Here is a 20,017-nt window from a genome sequence, read left to right on the forward strand (position 1 = left end):
GCGTGATGTGTTTGCGCATTGGCACAGCAGCGTGCAGAATCCGCCTCTCTCCCTTCTTCTCCCTGTGCTGTGTGTGAGATAGAAATGGGAAAGTAAGCTGTGTGTGTGCGTGCGCGTGTGTCTAGACTACATTCATTTAGGTGAACCCAGTGCGTGCAAAGAATAAATAATCATGCCTGCAAATAACGGGGAATCAAATAAAAACATATTTTGCTTAGAGAGAGATGGAGCCCTGTGTTCTACCATTGCATGGCTGAGTTGGACCTGCTTTATAGCCTATGTAGGCTATTTCATGGGGAATATATAAAAAATGTTGGTGGGAGGGTGTTCTTTGTATCGTTCGTCCCCAATATTTGTATTGGCAGTCAATCATATTCAGGCTACCTACACAATAAAAAGGTCACTGGCTAACTCATTAATGAAAATGAGTAGTGGCTACTCAAACATCTCCAACCGTCAGTAAAACTCAAATCATAAAAGTGGTGCTAAATCAGATGTCAATAAGATTTCATATCATTTCATGTTTTTGAGTACTGTTAACAAATATTAACTTACTGAGTAAATAACTTTATTTATTTGTGTTCGGCTAATGTAAAGTTAATGATTATTTAATATCTTAAAGTCAATCGAACATTTATGAAATAAGTTAATCTTACTTGATTCTATTATGTTTTGCATCTTTACTTAAATGATAAGAGTCCGTCTGCCCTCTTTTAAGGTCCTAACTACTGAATAGTGTCTATTCCAGATGCCTAGGAGTCAAAATAAGAATACTGTTGAAAAAAGAAATACATGTCTTTACTTACAATAACAAAGTAGTTGTCAGACACGTTGATATTTTAGTAAAAACACTTGATTTATCTGTGTTTTGCTGATATAGAATTATGACGTTTTTGCAAGTTATGTTCTTTGTTGAATTTAGGATACTTTTACACAATGTTGTATGCATGTTTGAAGAAAGGAAAGTATAGTAATTAAGGTAAATAATTAAGTAGAAGGGACCCTACATGTTTATGTTCAGTACAACAAATAATGTTCAAGTAACTTCAATCGTTATATTTCAGAATACATAATACAATTTAGTGTTAAAAAGTTAATAGAACACAAAGTATTAAGTATTTAGAACTTAAAAAGATAACAATATGGTTGGTGATGTCACTTTATTACTTTAAGTCTTGAACACTGTAATACTTTGGGTTACTAGAATGGTTCTAGGCAATAGGTTTCCTCAAAAAAATGTAGTTAGCTGAACTAATTACTTTTTACAGTGTGGGACATATGCTTCAGCCTATACCAGCATTTCCCAAACGTGGTCCTTGGGACCCCAAGGGGTGCACGTTTTGGTTTTTGCTCAAACACTACACAGCTGATGCAAATGATCAAAGCTCGATGATTTGTTGATTATTGGAATCAGTTTTGTAGTGCTAGGGCAAAAACCAAAACATGCACCCCTTTGGGTCCCGAGGACCACGTTTGGGAAACCCTGGCCTATACTGTTACCTGTCATCTCCCCCAACATGATCAATAGAGCACTACAGACCTTATACAATGTAAATGCTTTTACTAATATGGAAGAAATCCGTATGAAGGGTATAATGTAAAAAATGATTCACAGCACCAGATATATCTCAGAGTGAGTTTGCCTCCATTTTCGCATACAGGCCTATGTATTGTCAGGCCTGTACTAACATACAGCTCCAAAACGCATTTATATATGCATTCATACATGTTTGTATGTCTGCACACACATATACAGTATATATATATATATATTCATCATTATGTTCATGCATACATATTTTCATACACATATATGAGCATGGAAGCACACCCTGCAGATAGGCCTACAGTCATCATACATAAACTCAGCAAAAAAAGAAACGTCCTCTCACTGTCAACTGTGTTTATTTTCAGCAAACTTAACATGTGTAAATACTTGTATGAACATAACAAGATTCAACAACTGAGACATAAACTGAACAAGTTCCACAGACATGTGACTAACAGAAATGGAATAATGTGTCCCTGAACAAAGGGGGGGTCAAAATCAAAAGTAAAAGTCAGTATCTGGTGTGGCCACCAGCTGCATTAAGTACTGCAGTGCATCTCTTCCTCGTGGACTGCACCAGATTTGCCAGTTCTTGCTGTGAGATGTTACTCCACTTTTCCACCAAGGCACCTGCAAGTTCCTGAACATTTCTGGGGGGAATGGTCCTAGCCCTCACCCTCCGATCCAACAGGTCCCAGACGTGCTCAATGGGATTGAGATCCGGGCTCTTCGCTGGCCATGGCAGAACACTGACATTCCTGTCTTGTAGGAAATCACGCATAGAACGAGCAGTATGGCTGGTGGCATTGTCATGCTGAAGGGTCATGTCAGGATGAGCCTGCAGGAAGGGTACCACATGAGAAAGGAGGATGTTTTCCTTGTAATGCACAGCGTTGAGATTGCCTGCAATGACAACAAGCTCAGTCCGATGATGCTGTGACACACCGCCCCAGACCATGATGGACCCTCCACCTCCAAATCGATCCCGCTCCAGAGTACAGGCCTCGGTGTAACGCTCATTCCTTCGGCGATAAATGCAAATCTGCCCAACACCCCATGTGAGACAAAACCGCGATTCAACAGTGAAGAGCACTTTCTGCCAGTCCTGTCTGGTCCAGCGACGGTGGGTTTGTGCCCGTAGACGACGTTGTTGCCGGTGATGTCTGGTGAGGACCTGCCTTACAACAGGCCTACAAGCCCTCAGTCCAGCCTCTCTCAGCCTATTGCGGACAGTCTGAGCACTGATGGAGGGATTGTGTGTTCCTGGTGTAACTTGGGCAGTTGTTGTTGCCATCCTGTACCTGTCCCACAGGTGTGATGTTCGGATGTACCGATCCTGTGCAGGTGTTGTTACACGCGGACTGCTACTCCGAGGACGATCAGCTGTCCGTCCTGTCTCCCTGTAGCGCTGTCTTAGTACTGACATTGCAATTTATTGCCCTGGCCACATCTGCAGTCCTCACGCCTCCTTGCAGCATGCCTAAGGCACGTTCACGCAGATGAGCAGGGACCCTGGGCATCTTTCTTTTGCTGTTTTTCAGAGTCAGTAGAAAGGCCTCTTTAGTGTCCTAAGTTTTCATAACTGTGACCTTAATTGCCTACCGTCTGTAAGCTGTTAGTGTCTTAACGACTGTTCCACAAGTGCATGTTCATACATTTTTTATGGTTCATTGAACCAGCATGGGAAAGTGTTTAACTTTTTAGGGATAGGGGGCAGCATTTTCACTTTGGATGAATTGCGTGCCCATAGTGAACTGCCTCCTACTCTGTCCCAGATGCTAATATATGCATATTATTATTACTATTGGATAGAAAACACGCTGAAGTTTCTAAAACTGTATAACAGAACTCATATGGCAGGGAAACTTCCAAACAGGAATTGGAAATTCTGAGGCTGGTGTTTTTTCTACTCATCGCCTATTCAAATCCCAGGAAGATATGGATTTGTTTGCACTTCCTACGCCTTCCACTAGATGTCAACAGTCAGTAGAACGTTGAATGAAGTGTATACTGTGATGTGGGACCGGATGGGAGGTGTTTAAGTCAGTGGTCTGGCAGATTGCCAGTTCCTGGTCATGCGCATTCCTCATGATATCGCCTTGCGTTCCATAACTTTTACAGACACAAAGGAATGCTCCGGTTGGAACGTTATTGGATATATATGATTTAAAAACATCCTGAAGATTGATTATCTACTTAGTTTGACAAGTTTATTCGACCTGTGATAACGTTTTGAAGTTTTCGTCCGACGTTATGCGTCACTTGCACGAGCGTTCGGATATGTGTACTAAACGCGCTAGCAAAAGCAGCTATTTGGACATAAATAATTGACATTATCGAACAAAACAACAATTTATTGTCGAACTAGGATTCCTGGGAATGCATTCTGATGAAGATATTCAAAGGGAATATTTCGTATTTCTGTTGACTCCAACATGGCGGAGAAATGTTAATTATATTTGAGCGCCGTCTCAGATTATTGCATGGTGTGCTTTTTCCGTAAAGTTTTTTTGAAATCTGACGCAGCGGTTGCATTAAGAACAAGTGTATATTTAATTATATGTAAAACATGTATTTACATTTAAGTCATTTAGCAGACGCTCTTATCCAGAGCGACTTACAAATTGGTGCATTCACCTTATGATATCCAGTGGAACAACCACTTTACAATAGTGCATCTAAATCTTTTAAAGGGGGGGGGGGGGGGGGGGGGATTAGAAGGATTACTTTATCCTATCCTAGGTATTCCTTAAAGAGGTGGGGTTTCAGGTGTCTCTGGAAGGTGGTGATTGACTCCGCTGACCTGGCGTCGTGAGGGAGTTTGTTCCACCATTGGGGTGCCAGAGCAACGAACAGTTTTGACTGGGCTGAGCGGGAACTGTACTTCCTCAGAGGTAGGGAGGCGAGCAGGCCAGAGGTGGATGAACGCAGTGCCCTTGTTTGGGTGTAGGGCCTGATCAGAGCCTGAAGGTACGGAGGTGACGTTCCCCTCACAGCTCCGTAGGCAAGCACCATGGTCTTGTAGCGGATGCGAGCTTCAACTGGAAGCCAGTGGAGAGAGCGGAGGAGTGGGGTGACGTGAGAGAACTTGGGAAGGTTGAACACCAGACGGGCTGCGGCGTTCTGGATGAGTTGTAGGGGTTTAATGGCACAGGCAGGGAGCCCAGCCAACAGCGAGTTGCAGTAATCCAGACGGGAGATGACAAGTGCCTGGATTAGGACCTGCGCCGCTTCCTGTGTGAGGCAGGGTCGTACTCTGCGAATGTTGTAGAGCATGAACCTACAGGAACGGGTCACCGCCTTGATGTTAGTTGAGAACGACAGGGTGTTGTCCAGGATCACGCCAAGGTTCTTAGCGCTCTGGGAGGAGGACACAATGGAGTTGTCAACCGTGATGGCGAGATCATGGAACGGGCAGTCCTTCCCCGGGAGAAAGAGCAGCTCCGTCTTGCCGAGGTTCAGCTTGAGGTGGTGATCCGTCATCCACACTGATATGTCTGCCAGACATGCAGAGATGCGATTCGCCACCTGGTTATCAGAAGGGGGAAAGGAGAAGATTAATTGTGTGTCATCTGCATAGCAATGATAGGAGAGACCATGTGAGGATATGACAGAGCCAAGTGACTTGGTGTATAGCGAGAATAGGAGAGGTGTAACGGTTCTCCTCTTCCTCTTCATCCGAAGAGGAGGAGCATGGATTGAACCAAGACGCAGCGTGATACTTCGACATGATATTTATTTGACACGACAAAACAACAAAGACAAAAAACGAACTATACTTGACTAACTAACAAAACAATAAACGATGTAGACAAACCTGGACGTAAGAACTTACATGTAACACGAAGAACGCACGAACAGGGAAATGACTACATAAAAACCGAACGAACAAAATGAACAAACAAACCGAAACAGTCCCGTATGGTGCAACATAGACAGACACTAACACAGGAGACAACCACCCACAAACAAACAGTGTGAAAACACCTACCTTAATATGACTCTCAATCAGAGGAAATGAAAACCACCTGCCTCTAATTGAGAGCCATATTAGGTCACCCTTTAAACCAACATAGAAACAGAAAACATAGACTGCCCACCCAAACTCACGTCCTGACCAACTAACACATACAAAACTAACAGAAAACAGGTCAGGAACGTGACAAGAGGGCCTAGAACAGAGCCCTGGGGGACACCAGTGGTGAGAGCACGTGGTGCGGAGACAGATTCGCCACGTCACCTGGTAGGAGTGACCTGTCAGGTAGGACGCAATCCAAGCGTGGGCCGCGCCGGAGATGCCCAACTCGGAGAGGGTGGAGAGGAGGATCTGATGGTTCACAGTATCAAAGGCAGCCGATAGGTCTAGAAGGATGAGAGCAGAGGAGAGAGAGTTAGCTTTAGCAGTGCGGAGCGCCTCCGTGACACAGAGAAGAGCAGTCTCAGTTGAATGACTAGTCTTGAAACCTGACTGATTTGGATCAAGAAGGTCATTCTGAGAGAGATAGCAGGAGAGCTGGCCAAGGACGGCACGTTCAAGAGTTTGAGAGAAAAGAAAGAAGGGATACTGGTCTGTAGTTGTTGACATCGGAGGGATCGAGTGTAGTGTATCTTTCATCAAAGTGTATGATGAGTATTTCTGTTATTTGACGTGGCTCTGCAATTACTCCGGATATTTTAGAGTCATTTCTGAACATGGCGCCAATGTAAACTAAGATTTTTGGATATAAATATGCACATTATCGAACAAAAAATACATGTATTGTGTAACATGATGTCCTATGAGTGTCATCTGATGAAGATCATCAAAGGTTAGTGATTCATTTTATCTCTATTTCTGTTTTTGTGACTCCTATCTTTGGCTGGGAAAATGGCTGTGTGTTTTTTGAACTTGGTGGTGATCTAACATAATCATATGTTGTGTTTTCGCTGTAAAGCATTTTTTTTTTTTTTTTTTTTAAATCGGACACGATGGGTAGATTAATAACCTGTTGAGGACAGAGGGAGCTGTTTTCACTTTGGGGGAAAATCGTGCCCAATTTAAATGGCCTCGTACTCAATTCTTGCTCTTACAATATGCATATTATTATTGGATAGAAAACACTCTCTAGTTTCTAAAACCGTTTGAATTATATCTGTGAGTAAAACAGAACTCATTTTGCAGCAAACTTCCTGACAGGAAGTGGAAAATCTGAAATCGATGCTCTGTTCTAGGGCCTGCCTATAAATGTCCTTGATATTTATTAGTATACATGGACTTCATACGTCTTCCACTAGATGTCGACAGGCAGTGAGAGAAGAAATGGAGCGTATAACTTGATCTGGGGTCGAATAAAAGCTCTTGGCATGACGTGTCACCAGTTTCCTGTTTTCTGGAGCGTGCGAGAAGGGACCTGGTATTGCCTTCTGAAAAGCTGTCGTTATAGACGACTAATATCTCCGGCTTTGATTTTATTTGATAAATGTGACAATATCATCGTAAAGTATGTTTTTTCAATATAGTTTTATTAGATTATTGAAATTTATTCGGGACGTTAGGCGTGTTGCGTTGTGTGCCTTTGTTCAGGAAGGAGAGCTTCGCGCTACTTTGCTAGCTTTCCGTGCTAATTGACTGGAGAAGAGGACATTCTAAAACCAAACAACGATTGTTCTGGACAAAGGACCCCTTGTACAACATTCTGATGGAAGATCATCAAAAGTAGGACCCATTTTATGATGCTATTTCATATATCTGTCGAACATGTGAAATAGTAGTTTGCGCCCAGATTTTGGGCACTCTCTCGCTATAACTAAGCTGGATGTCGTAATGAAGTTATTTTTAGAATTCTAACACGGCGATTGCATTAAGAACTAGTGTATCTATCATTTCCTATACAACATGTATTTTCTAGTAACGTTTATGAATAGTTATTTGGTCAGAATAGGTGTGTCATAAAAATATCCGGACATTCTGGGAAAAAGATGCTACGTTAGCACAATGTATAATCACTGATTTCAGCTCTAAATATACACATTTTCGAACAAAAACATAAGTGTATGTATAACCTGATGTTATAGGACTGTCATCTGATGAAGGTTTATGAAGGTTAGTGAAAATTAATATCTTTTGCTGGTTTATTCGCTATCGCTAACGTGCCTATTGCTATCGCTAACGTGCCTTGATGAATGAATGCGGTCGTGTGGTAGGCTATTGTAGTAAGCTAATATAATGCTATATTGTGTTTTCGCTGTAAAACACTTTTTTTTTTAAAATCGGAAATATTGGCTGGATTCACAAGATGTTTGTCTTTAATTTGCTGTACACCATCGATTTTTCAGAAATGTTTTATGATGAGTATTTAGGTATTTGACGTTGGTGTCTGTAATTACTCTGGCTGCTTCGGTTCTATTTCTGACAGTAGCTGTGATGGTAGCTGCAATGTAAAACTGATTTATACCTCAAATATGCACATTTTTCGAACAAAACATAGATTTATTGTATAACATGTTATAAGACTGTCATCTGATGAAGTTGTTTCTTGGTTAGTTTGGTTGGTTCTTGGTTAGTTAGGTTGGCTTTGTGCATGCTACCTGTGCTGTGAAAAATGTCTGTCCTTTTTTGTATTTGGTGGTGAGCTAACATAAATATATGTGGTGTTTTCGCTGTAAAACATTTTAAAAATCGGACATGTTGACTGGATTCACAAGATGTGTATCTTTCATTTGCTGTATTGGACTTGTTAATGTGTGAAAGTTAAATATTTCTCAAAAATATTTTTTGAATTTCTTTTCAGTGGAATGTGGGAGGAGTTCCGCTAGCGGAACCCCGGTGCCAGACAGGTTAACAAGATGTTTATGTTTCTCTTGCTGTATTGGACTTGTTAAAGTGTGTTAAAGTGTGAAAGCTACATATTTCATAAAAATATTTTTGAATTTCCCACGCTGCCTTTTCAGCGGAATGTTGTGGGGGGGTTCCGCTAGCGGAACGTGTGTCCTAGAAACGTTAAACCCTTTACAATGACGATCTGTGGAGATATTTTCATATTTACGAATTATCTTTGAAAGACAGGGTCCTGAAAAAGGGACATTTCTTATTTTGCTGAGTTTATTTCATGTTTGAATACACAAACAATACACAACACATGAATAACATGGAAGTCTGCATTTAATGCATTTATTAATAAATTACTGAAATGAGTGACTCCATGCGGGAATTTAAGAACGAGACAATATGAGTAGAATGCATGACAGTGAATGGACATGGCACAAAAACTATATGCCATCAATCTGGATATAGCCTACTGTAAACACTGTCGTGGAAATTCTACACAGGGACACTGGAAGTCAATCTTAAATGAATCATTCTTTATTATCAGCGTGCTGGAGAGGTTCCATTCAACTCAATGCACCAAGTACACATGTCAATCAGGTGCTCTACTGGGGCACTCCCGTTAGTTTCCTTATATACAGACAAGTTATATTTGAATAATTTAGCTTATTCATCATTCATAATTAATTCATCATTAACGTTTGCTTCATTTATTGCGACCGATATACTGGGTCATGCACGTGACAGACCAATACCTCACGAGGCTTCTTCTCTCTAAGCTGAGATCTTGAAACTGAGATATATTTTGTTCTCAAAACAAGGGTCTGGGCGTACTGACAAATTGCAGATACTGAGTGTGAGGATTCGTTCAATCAATCACTTGCATGAACACAGAACTTGATTATTAGAAAAGAGATTCTGATGGGAGTTCAGCTAATATTAAGTACTATTTATGCTGATAAAACGTTGTTCTGTTGAAAAAGAAAAATGTATTAGACGCCATTATTTTCCGTGTAGCGTTGCGCTATCGCACCCTGTATTGTACCCAGTATTGCGCAGTAAGGTTAATTTTAAAAATGTAATTCAGCGATTGCATTAAGAACTAATTTGTCTTTCAATTGCTGTCCAACCTGTATTTTTTTAGTCAAGTTTATGAATAGTTTTCGATAAGATTAGGTGCCTTTCCAAAATGGCGCCGGACAGATTGCTTGATTTTTTGCCCACTAAACACGTTGTGTAACCACGAATTGTGCGGCTAAATATGCACATTTTCGAACAAACTATATGCATTGTGTAATATGATGTTACAGGACTGTCATCTGAAGAATTCTGAGAAGGTTAGTGAAAAAATTAATAGCGTTTGGTGGTTTATAACGTTATTGCTATTTTTGGCTTGAATCAATGCTACTGTGTGACTGACTATTGTAGTAAGCTAAGATAACGCTATATTGTGTTTTCGCTGTAAAACACTTAGAAAATCTGAAATATTGTCTTGATTCACAAGATCTGTGTCTTTCAATTGCTGTACGCTGTGTATTTTTAAGAAATGTTTTATGATGAGTAATTAGCTAATACACGATGGTCTCTGTAATTATTCTAGTCATTTTAGTGATAGTTGTGATGGGGGCTGCAATTGTAAACTATGATTTATACCTGAAATATGCACATTTTTCTAACAAAACCTATGCTATACAATAAATATGTTATCAGACTGTCATCTGATGAGGTTTGTTTCTTGGTTAGTGGCTATTTATATCTTTATTTGGTCGAATTTGTGATAGCTACTGATGCAGTAAGAAAATGGTGGAGTAAGAAAATTGTTGTCTTTTGCTAACGTGGTTAGCTAATAGATTTACATAGTGTCTTCCCTGTAAAACATTTTAAAAATCAGAGATGATGGCTTGAATCACAAGATCTGTATCTTTCATTTGGTGTCTTGGACTTGTGATTTCATGAACATTTTATTTTATGATATCCCTGTAACTTTAGGCTAGGCTATGCTAGTCAGCTTTTGTGATGGGGGGGATCCCGGATCCGGGTTTGGGAGGTGTTAGAGGTTAAGACCTTCGCTTCATACAGTTACACAAATGCTTCATTACACAATTTCATTTAGGGATTCTGACAATAGCATTTCAGCTGGAGCTTTTGTTGGGAGTGGCTGTTAACCTATATGGGACCAGTGTCCCCCCGTGGGACGGTTGAGCTAACATAGGCTAATGTGATTAGCATGAAGTTGTAAGTAATAAAAATAAATCCCTGGACATAGACATCTGATATTGGCAGAAAGCCTAAAGTCTTGTTAATCTAACTGCACTGTCCAATGTACAGTAAAATAATATCATGCTATTGTTTGAGGAGAGTGCACAATTTTGAACATGAAAAGATATTTAGGCACATTTGGGCAGTCTTGATACAACATTTTGAACAGAAATGCAGTGGTTCATTTGATCAGTCTCAAACTTTGCACATACACTGATGCCATCTAGTGAACATAATTTAAATTGCACCTGGCTGGAAAAATAAATCATGGCCTTTCTTTTGCATTTCAAAGATGATGGTACAAAAAAAATACAAAAGAACGGTTGGTTTTTCTTTGTATTATCTTTTACCAGATCTATTGTGTTATATTCTACTGCATTCCTTTCACATTTCCATAAACTTCATAGTGTTTCCTTTCAAATGGTACCAAGAATATACATATCCTTGCTTCAGGGCCTGAGCTACAGGCAGTTAGATTTGGGTATGTCATTTTAGGCAAAAATTGAGGTTAACCAATCAGTATTTCAATGCATTTCTATTCTAAAGTGATATACATTTCGCAGTGTGCAGACCTCCACAATCAACCTGATACCTCTGGGGACTCATTCTTCTGGTGTTATCAGGTTGATTGTGGAGGTCTGCACACTGCGAAATGTATCACTTTAGACTAGAAATGCATTGAAATACTGATCTGTCATTAATAACCTGAACAGATCTGAGCACACAAGATATGTGGAAGCAATAGGTATTTCACATCTGTGCAGATGAAAGGATGTTCAAAGTGGATGAAAAAAACAAAGCTGCCTGTTAAATCAAAATAACAAATACAATTACAATTACAACCCTTGATGACTCCATCTTAACTTCATTGTATCCCATAAGGTAATTCAATAAATAGTCAAATAGACTAGAGACAGGTGTCCCTCAGTCAGGGCCAGCACTCTCTCTCTGTCCTTCTCGTGGTTCAAATCACACATAGGACTATTGCTAAATTATAAACTTCTTCTAATTATTAGTGTTTACATAGCCCATTTAAATCTCAACCAATGTCTCTAGTCTTTTTAGTGAGGGTGATCAGGCCTCACTAGAAAGTCAAAAATGATTTAAAGATATTTCAATAATGTCAAACATTTTGTGAATCAGGTTTACATTGGGTTTTAAATGACATTTCTTATCAAGAGAATTTACATGTGTGCAACCAAAACTCGGACAATAGATACTTCATAACAGGTAAAAACAAACAAATGGCCAAGCCTTACTTTATTTGGGCCTCCTTCAACAGCCAACTTCGGGAACCTTTATACTAACTCCCAAGGGACCTGTGTCACGATCGTCGTATGGAATGGACCAAGGTGCAGCGTGGTGAGCGTACATTTCTCTATATTTTTGCAAAATGTCGCCAACAAAATAATAATACAACAAAACGAACGCGAAGCTCCGTAAGGCTATACATGCACAAACGAAGACAACTACCCACAACCACCAAAAGGACAAAAGGCTGCCTAAGTATGATTCCCAATCAGAGACAACGATAGACATCTGTCCCTGATTGAGAACCATACCCTGCCAAAACATAGAAACAAACAACATAGAATGCCCACCCCAAATCACACCCTGACCTAACCAAATAGAGAAATAAAACGGCTCTCTAAGGTCAGGGCTTGACAGTACCGCCCCCCCAAAGGTGGGATAATAACCTGAACAGATCTGAAGCAATAGGTATTTCACATCTGTGCAGATGAAAGGAAGGAGAAAAGGAGAGGAAGCCACTTTAGTCTATTGGGATGCATTATGGCAGGGATTACATCTCCCTCTACTGATCCATACAGAGATAAAGACATCCAATACACAAACCACTAACCAGAGCACTGAAATAAACAATACACTGTGGAGATAGGCAGAGCAGCGCAGCATCTGGGTAGAGGATAGTTATGATGACAATGGTGGAGCTGACAACAAAGTTTTGATAATGATTTAGTTACTGTACACTTTGAAAAAATAGTTTCAAAAGGGTTCTTTGCGGGGGGATAGGGTTCTACCAAGAACCGTTTTGATCAGAATAACTGTTTTTGGAAGACATTTGTTTGTAAAGCAAAGAGTTCTACCTAGAATATTTAACATCCTAAGAACTGTTTTTGGAACAAAGGGTTCTTTGATGATTCTTTGGAAGGCAAGAAGGATTATTTGGAAGACAAGAAGGGTTCTACATAGAAACATATCATATTTCCCAGCATGCTCTATTGCAGGGAGATGTCAGAATTAGTTGTTTTAATGTGATATCTGTGTTTTTTGCATGTACACTGAACAAAAATATAAAGCAACATGCAACAATTTCAAAGATTTTACTGAGTTACAATACATATAAGGACATCACTCAATTAAAATAAATGCATTATGCCTTAATCTATGGATTTCACATGACTGGGAATACAGATATGCATCTGTTGGTCACAAAAACCTTGGATTGGGATTGGATCAGAAAACCAGTCAGTATCTGGTGCAACCACCATTTAACTCATGCAGCACAACATCGCATAAAGCTGATCAGGCTGTTGATTGTGGCCTGTGGAATGTTGTCCCACTCCTCTTCAGTGGCTGTGCGAAGTTTCTGGATATTGGCGGGAACTGGAACATACTGTAGTACACGTTGATCTAGAGCATCCAAAACATACTCAATGGGTGACATGTCTGAGTATGCAGGCCATGAAAGAAAGCGTACAGATCATTGTGACATTTGACCGTGCATTATCACGCTGAAACATGAGATGATGGCACCGGATGAATGGAACGACAATGGGCCTCAGGATCTCATCACAGTATCTCTGTGCATTCAAATTTCCATTGGTAAAATGCAATTGTGTTTGTCGTCTGTAGCTTATGCCTGCCCATACCATAACCTCACCGCCTCCATGAGGCACTCCGTTCACAACGTTGACATCAGCAAACCACTCGCCCACACGACACCATACACTGTCTGCCATCTGCCTGGTATAGTTGAAACGGGATTCATCCGTGAAGAGCATACTTCTCCAGCATGCCAATGACCATCGAAGGTGGGCATTTGCCCATTGAAGTCAGTTACGATGCTGAACTGCAGTCAGGTCAAGACCCTGGTGAGGACGACGAGCACGCAAATGAGCTTGCCTGAGACGGTTTGAGCCGAAATTGATTCTATTGTGCAAAACCACAGTTTCATCAGCTGTCCAAATGGCTGTTCACAGACAATCCCGCAGGTGAAGAAGCCGGATGTGTACTGTAGTGTCTAACCAGCCTTCGCTTTGGCTCCCCCTCCTGTCCAGCTCAGACTTTCGACGTCGCCGGCCTTCTAGCTGCTGCCAAACCTACTGCTGGCAAACGGCCTTCACTCATCAACCCCGGGCATGTCTCATCATCATTACACAAACCTGGTTTCAATCCCCACTCAATCACTGTATATATACTCCCTCTGCCATTTGTCTTTGTCTGTCATTGTAAATGTTACCTGTTTTCCTTAGAGGAATTGCTCCTATTATTTCCTGAGTACTTTATATTTGCACTTTGGGTTCGCCCTGTGCCTTTTTGTTTATGAAGATATTTTGAGCACAGCAGTGTTTGGGTTTCATCTCACTTTGATATATGGTGCTTAAATAAATTCAGTAGTTCTAAACCTGTGACTGCTTCCTGCCTACTCCTCTCTACACCAGTGACATGTACTTCCTGGGATGACTTGATTACACGTGAGGCCAGTTGGCTGTACTGCCAAATTCTCTAAAATGGCATTGGAGGCTGTTTATGGTAGATAAAGGAACATTACATTTTCTGGCAACAGCTCTGGTGGACATTCCTGTAGTCAGCAGGCCAATTGCACGCTCCCTCAACTTGACATCTGTGGCCTTGTATTGTGTGACAAAACTGCACATTTTAGAGTGACCTTTTGTTATCCGCAGCACAAGCTGCACCTGTGTAATGATCATGCTGTTCAATCAGCTTATTGGTATGCCACACCTGTCAGGTGGATGTAATATCTTGGCAAAGGAGAAATGCTAACAGGGATGTCAACATATTTGAGAGAAATATGCTTTTTTCTGTGAGTATGGAATGTTTCGGGGATCTTATATTTCAGTTCATGAAACATGGGACCAACACTTTAAATGTTGCGTTTATTTTTTCAGTATACATTGATTGGTTGTTATATTTTATGTTACACAAAGATAAATAACCCTTCCCTACCCTAGCAGTCATTCTAAATGCAGGTTGCAGGTGATTAACAATTCCACTTGTTGGATATCCTAACTCTGGCTGGATTCCAATAGGAATTACACATCACTTTGCAAGCCAGTATAATGTGACTTGCAGGCCTGATGTGGCATGTAAACTAGGAGATTCCTAACACCACTGTGTTTGGGTATAGTGCTTAAACAAAGGCCTTCTGATGTATGTATTGTCATAAAAAATTATAATTTAAAGGCTATTATGGCTGTTGGAACTGTTCATAGAGGGTTCGAGGAAGAACCCTCCAAAGATAACTGCTCTCGGTAGAACCCTTCATAGACAGTTCTAGAAAGAACCTTTAGATGATAAAATTGTTCTTATTAGAACACTTCAGAGTTCTAGGCAGATCCATTCATAGAGGGTTCTAGGTAGAACCATATTCAGGGGGTTCTTTGAAGAAACCTACATAAAGGGTTCTATGTAGAACCCTCTACAAAGGGTTCTATCCATCACCGAAAAAGGGTTCCTCTGTGGCAGAGGTGTCAAACTCTGTATGGTTAAACTTAGCACCTTTTTCCCAAGAGTGTAGGTGGCAATTATTACGGTCATCACTGTGCTTACCAATGAGATGCTGATGTGGTCGACTATAATGAGCCTTATTATACAGCTAAATGGCTGTCATTTGTCTGTGCCCTATTGAGTGAGGATGTTCACTGGTTATTTCTCCATGGTTGGTGATGGAGATGCGGGAGAGGATCAGATGGAGAGAGAAGTGGTAGCTGGAAGCGCAGCCTGCTGGGCATTGTGCCCTCCTCTCCCCTGTCGTCAGCCCCTTGGCACGTCGGTTGGCAACATGATATGACTTCGTCCCGGCAACAGTGTCACAGCGTTGGTCCTCAGCCACGGCGGTCAGAGCCAATCAGAGCACTTACGATGCCAGATTACACGAGCGCCAGCCAATTGGGAGGCTGGGTGAACTCAGTCTCTTCCCTCCCAAATGTGAATTCCTTCAAACCCTCCAGACATACACACACACACTCAGATGTCATAGACACAGCAGCACACACACTCTCACAGATATTCTTGCTGACATATGCAGACATTTTGACAATAATTGTCTCTTCCTCTGTATTCATGGGGACCTTCCCTGAATGCAGCCAGCTAATATTTCCAGTTGATTTCCTACTGGTGAGCATCTGCATACAGACCAGTGACCATTGCCACACTTGATTGGCCTTTCACATGGGAAATGTACCAGCCCACAGTCAGATGCACCCTCTAGTGGGCACCAATGGTGTTACAGTGAAGAAACAATGTGCATGACAGCAAAGGGGGGAAATAAGATATTGTATTTAATTGACACAAGCTGTCTCCAATCTGGATGTGCATGTGTGTGTTTGGGGGGGGGGGGGGTCACCTAAGCCAGGAGAGGCTGATCTACAAATAGTATTCCCTGCCAAATAATAGGCTTTGTGTGATTAAGATTCACAGAGATACACCTCCCCTGGCTAAGGTGAATCCCCCCACCAAATACATACGCACAACAAGACTGTGATTGATTGATTGGAGAAAGCTTGTATCAATTAAATAACTTTTCCTAGGATTTTCTACCAGCAGCAAACCTAGTGTATCATGCTGGAAATACAAGTAAAAAGTGCCAGAAAAACAACCAAAAAGCATGGTCCTACTTCTGTGGTCTTTTAATGTTCTCTATATGTATTTATGTCAAATCACATATGAAACATGATTTATATTCTTACTAATGGTATATATGTTTTAACATAATTTAAAAACGATAAACTACAAATATCACACGAGGGAGGAGGACAAAGTAGGTTGATTGAAATAATGTTTTATTATAAGCAGATAATTCAGCAATAACTGGTGTCTAAATACTTCATCATAGAGAGTAATTGTATGCTTTATTTAATAGTGGTTAAACATCCATTTTTATCTCTGCTCAAAAATTATATGATGCATTAACAAGAGATGAGAGCAAGTAAGTGCGCCACCACGTTGTCTGTCTTTGTGGGGAATGAAAACAAGAACACTTCCCTGTCATCAAACCTGCAACAGTAAGTCATTAAATCTATGCAATTTTCTAAAGAAACGTGTTGTGATTGTATAAGAAAAGGTTGAAATAAATAGTTTCATTTCCAGTTGAACTCCTAGGGATCCATCATATGGAAGTGTCCTGAAGTCATCATTTTGTCTGAAAAAAAGAAAATACAAATGTAAGTAAGTATAAGTTGTTGTGAAAACCTTGTAATGCTTGTTTTATATTCAAAATGTAACTGTGGCTTAACCAGCAATAAAATGCGAATAAGTGTGATAATGAGGTTGAAGTGACATACAAAAAACCAAGAACATATAGCCTCTGGGGAGACCAATTTGATTTATATTGAACATGAAGATAATGTGAATACCCTCTGTGTGGGATGACATTCCATGTCTGAAACTCAACAGGTGCTTCAATAGGTCATCAAAGCAGTAAAGACACACTGGGACATAAGAATGCATTCTTATATTTATTGTTTTACGCTAATCGCACAAACATATATTTGCACTTCAAAGCCAGGCAGTGAAAACCTGTGAGGTGGTTATATTCTCCCTCTCACCTTGACCAGAGTGACTGTGAAGCTGTAGAGGAGGGAGATGAGGAAGAGGACTAGGAAGATGCAGGCCATGTTCCAGTTCTCCTCTGCAGTGTCCGCCAGAATGGGATCAGACCTGTTCTCGTCAAAGAAGACACCCTCCACCCCAAGGAGCTCTACTCAAAAGGAAAAAAAGATTTTCATTGAGAAAGTGTTGCAGAAACAGGCTAGCCTGGAATCCAAACTGTAATGCTCTACTACAATGGTGAAAGAGACAAGGAAGAGGCTAGCACCAGGAAAATATTATTGTATCAGAATTGAGTGAACAGACAGACAGACAGACAGACACCTGGTTTGGATATGTTCAGGGCCAGAGTCTGGGTGGTGTGGGTCACCCTGCAGGTGTAAACAGCCCCCGGTGTCCAGTCCTGGTGTGCCAGGCTCAGGTGGCTCCTGATGCCGAACTTTCCTCCTGGTGCCCTGTAGGGGGTGCTAGTGTTGTTGTTCCACAGCTCTGTGACGTTGTCCAGCAGCCAGGTGATGTTGATGTCTGAAGGGCTGAAGCCAAGCACCAGGCAGACGAGCTCACTGGGACCCTGGAGCAGGGTTGCTGTTGGTGTGGAGGGGGTCACTGAGCCTGGAGAGAGAGAGATAGTGAGAGTCATGGAAGGAGAGACTGGAGTGGATGAGACTGGGGAGAGAGGGGGCTGTATGACTGATAGTTTGGAAGAGAAACTGGGTGGATAGAGGGGGGGTTGCATGACTGATAGTCTGGGAGAGAAACTGGGAGGGGAGAGAGGGGGCTGCATGACATAGTCTGAGAGAGAAACTGAGTAGAGCATGGATGCTGAGACAGGAACTGGGGTAATGGTATTTGATCATGGGAAAACTTGATAGATTGGAGATTTGAATATGTTTCATTTCTTCACTTTTTGATTCTGTGTGTATTATTATTGTATTGCTAGATATTCCTGCATTGTTGGAGCTAGAAACATAAACATTTCACTGCACCTGCAATAACATCAACCAAACTGTGTAGGTGACCAATACACTTTTATTAGATTTTTATGAGTGATGATGACTGAATGAAGGATGTATAGTTGAAGTCGGAAGTTTACATACACTTAGGTTGGAGTCATTCAAACTCGTTTTTCAACCACTCCACAAATTTCTTGTTAACAAACTATAGTTTTGGCAAGTCGGTTCGGACATCTACTTCGTGCATGACACAAGTAATTTTTCCAACAATTGTTTACAGACAGATTATTTCACTTATAATTCACTGTATCACAATTCCGGTGGGTCAGAAGTTTACATACACTAGGTTGACTGTGCTGTTAAACAGCTTTAAAATTCCAGAAAATGATGTCATGGCTTTAGAAGCTTCTGATAGGCTAATTGACATCCTTTGAGTCAATTGGAGGTGTGCCTGTGGATGTATTTCAAGGCCTACCTTCAAACTCAGTGCCTCTTTGCTTGACATCATGGGAAAATCAAAATAAATCAGCCAAGACCTCAGAAAAACAATTGTAGACCGCCACAAGTCTGGTTCATCCTTGGGAACAATTTCCAAACGCCTGAAGGGACCATATTCATCTGTACAAACAATAGTATGCAAGTATAAACACCATGGGACCACGCAGCCATCATACCGCTCAGGAAGGAGACGCGTTCTGTCTCCTAGAGATGAACGTACTTTGGTGCGAAAAGCGCAAATCAATCCCAGAACAACAGCAAAAGACCTTGTGAAGATGCTGGAGGAAACAGGTACAAAAGTATCTATATCCACAGTAAAACGAGTCCTATATCAACATAACCTGAAAGGCCGCTCAGCAAGGAAGAAGCCACTGCTCCAAAACCGCCATAAAAAACCCAGACTACGATTTGCAACTGTGCATGGGGAGAAAGATCGTACTTTTTGGTCGTCCTCTGCTCTGGTGAAACAAAAATAGAACAGTTTGGCCATAATGACCGTCGTTACGTTTGGAGAAAAGCGAGTGGGAAAGCTGCCGTTACCGTCAACCTTGCAATCATTGGACAATAAATTATATGAGGTATGATCACGAATATCCTACCAACGGGACATCAAAAATTGTATTTTCTTATGTTTCACGGAATCGTGGCTGAATGATGACATGGATATTCAGCTAGTGGGATATACGCTGCACCGGCAAAATAGAACAGCACACAAGATGAGGGGGCGGGGGGGGGGGGGGGGGGGGGGGGTCTGTGCATATTTTTAAAACAACAGCTGGTGCACGAAATCTAAGGAAGTCTCTAGATTTTGCTTGCCTGAAGTAGAGTATCTTGTGATAAATTGCAGACCACACTATCTGCCTAGAAAGTTTTCAGCATTACTTTTCGTGGCTGTTTACTTACCACCACAGACGGATGCTGGCACTAAGATCGCACTCAGTCAGCTGTATAAGGAAATAAGCAAACAAGAAACCGCTCACCCAGAGGCGGCACTCCTAGTGGCCGGAGACTTTAATGCAGGGAAACTTAAATCAGTTCTGCCTAATTTCTATCAACATGTTAAATGTGCAACCAGAGGGAAAAACATTCTAGATCATCTGTACTCCACACACAGAGACGCGTACAAAGCTCTCCCTCGCCCTC

The 20,017-nt window shown here is 41.2% G+C and overlaps 1 gene segment (V, D, J or C); it reads right to left on the reverse strand.

Moving 5' to 3' along the window:
- Window positions 1-16,686: 16,686 nt before the first annotated feature.
- Window positions 16,687-20,017, reverse strand: part of LOC120034132 — a 73,879-nt gene continuing 70,548 nt past the window's right edge. The window contains 3 exon segments of the C gene segment in view: window positions 16,687-17,016; window positions 17,423-17,574; window positions 17,748-18,035. Of these exon segments, the coding sequence occupies window positions 17,008-17,016; window positions 17,423-17,574; window positions 17,748-18,035 (449 nt within the window).

This window comes from Salvelinus namaycush, chromosome 41 (genome assembly GCF_016432855.1).
Source record: "Salvelinus namaycush isolate Seneca chromosome 41, SaNama_1.0, whole genome shotgun sequence".
Classification (NCBI taxonomy): Eukaryota; Metazoa; Chordata; class Actinopteri; order Salmoniformes; family Salmonidae; genus Salvelinus; species Salvelinus namaycush.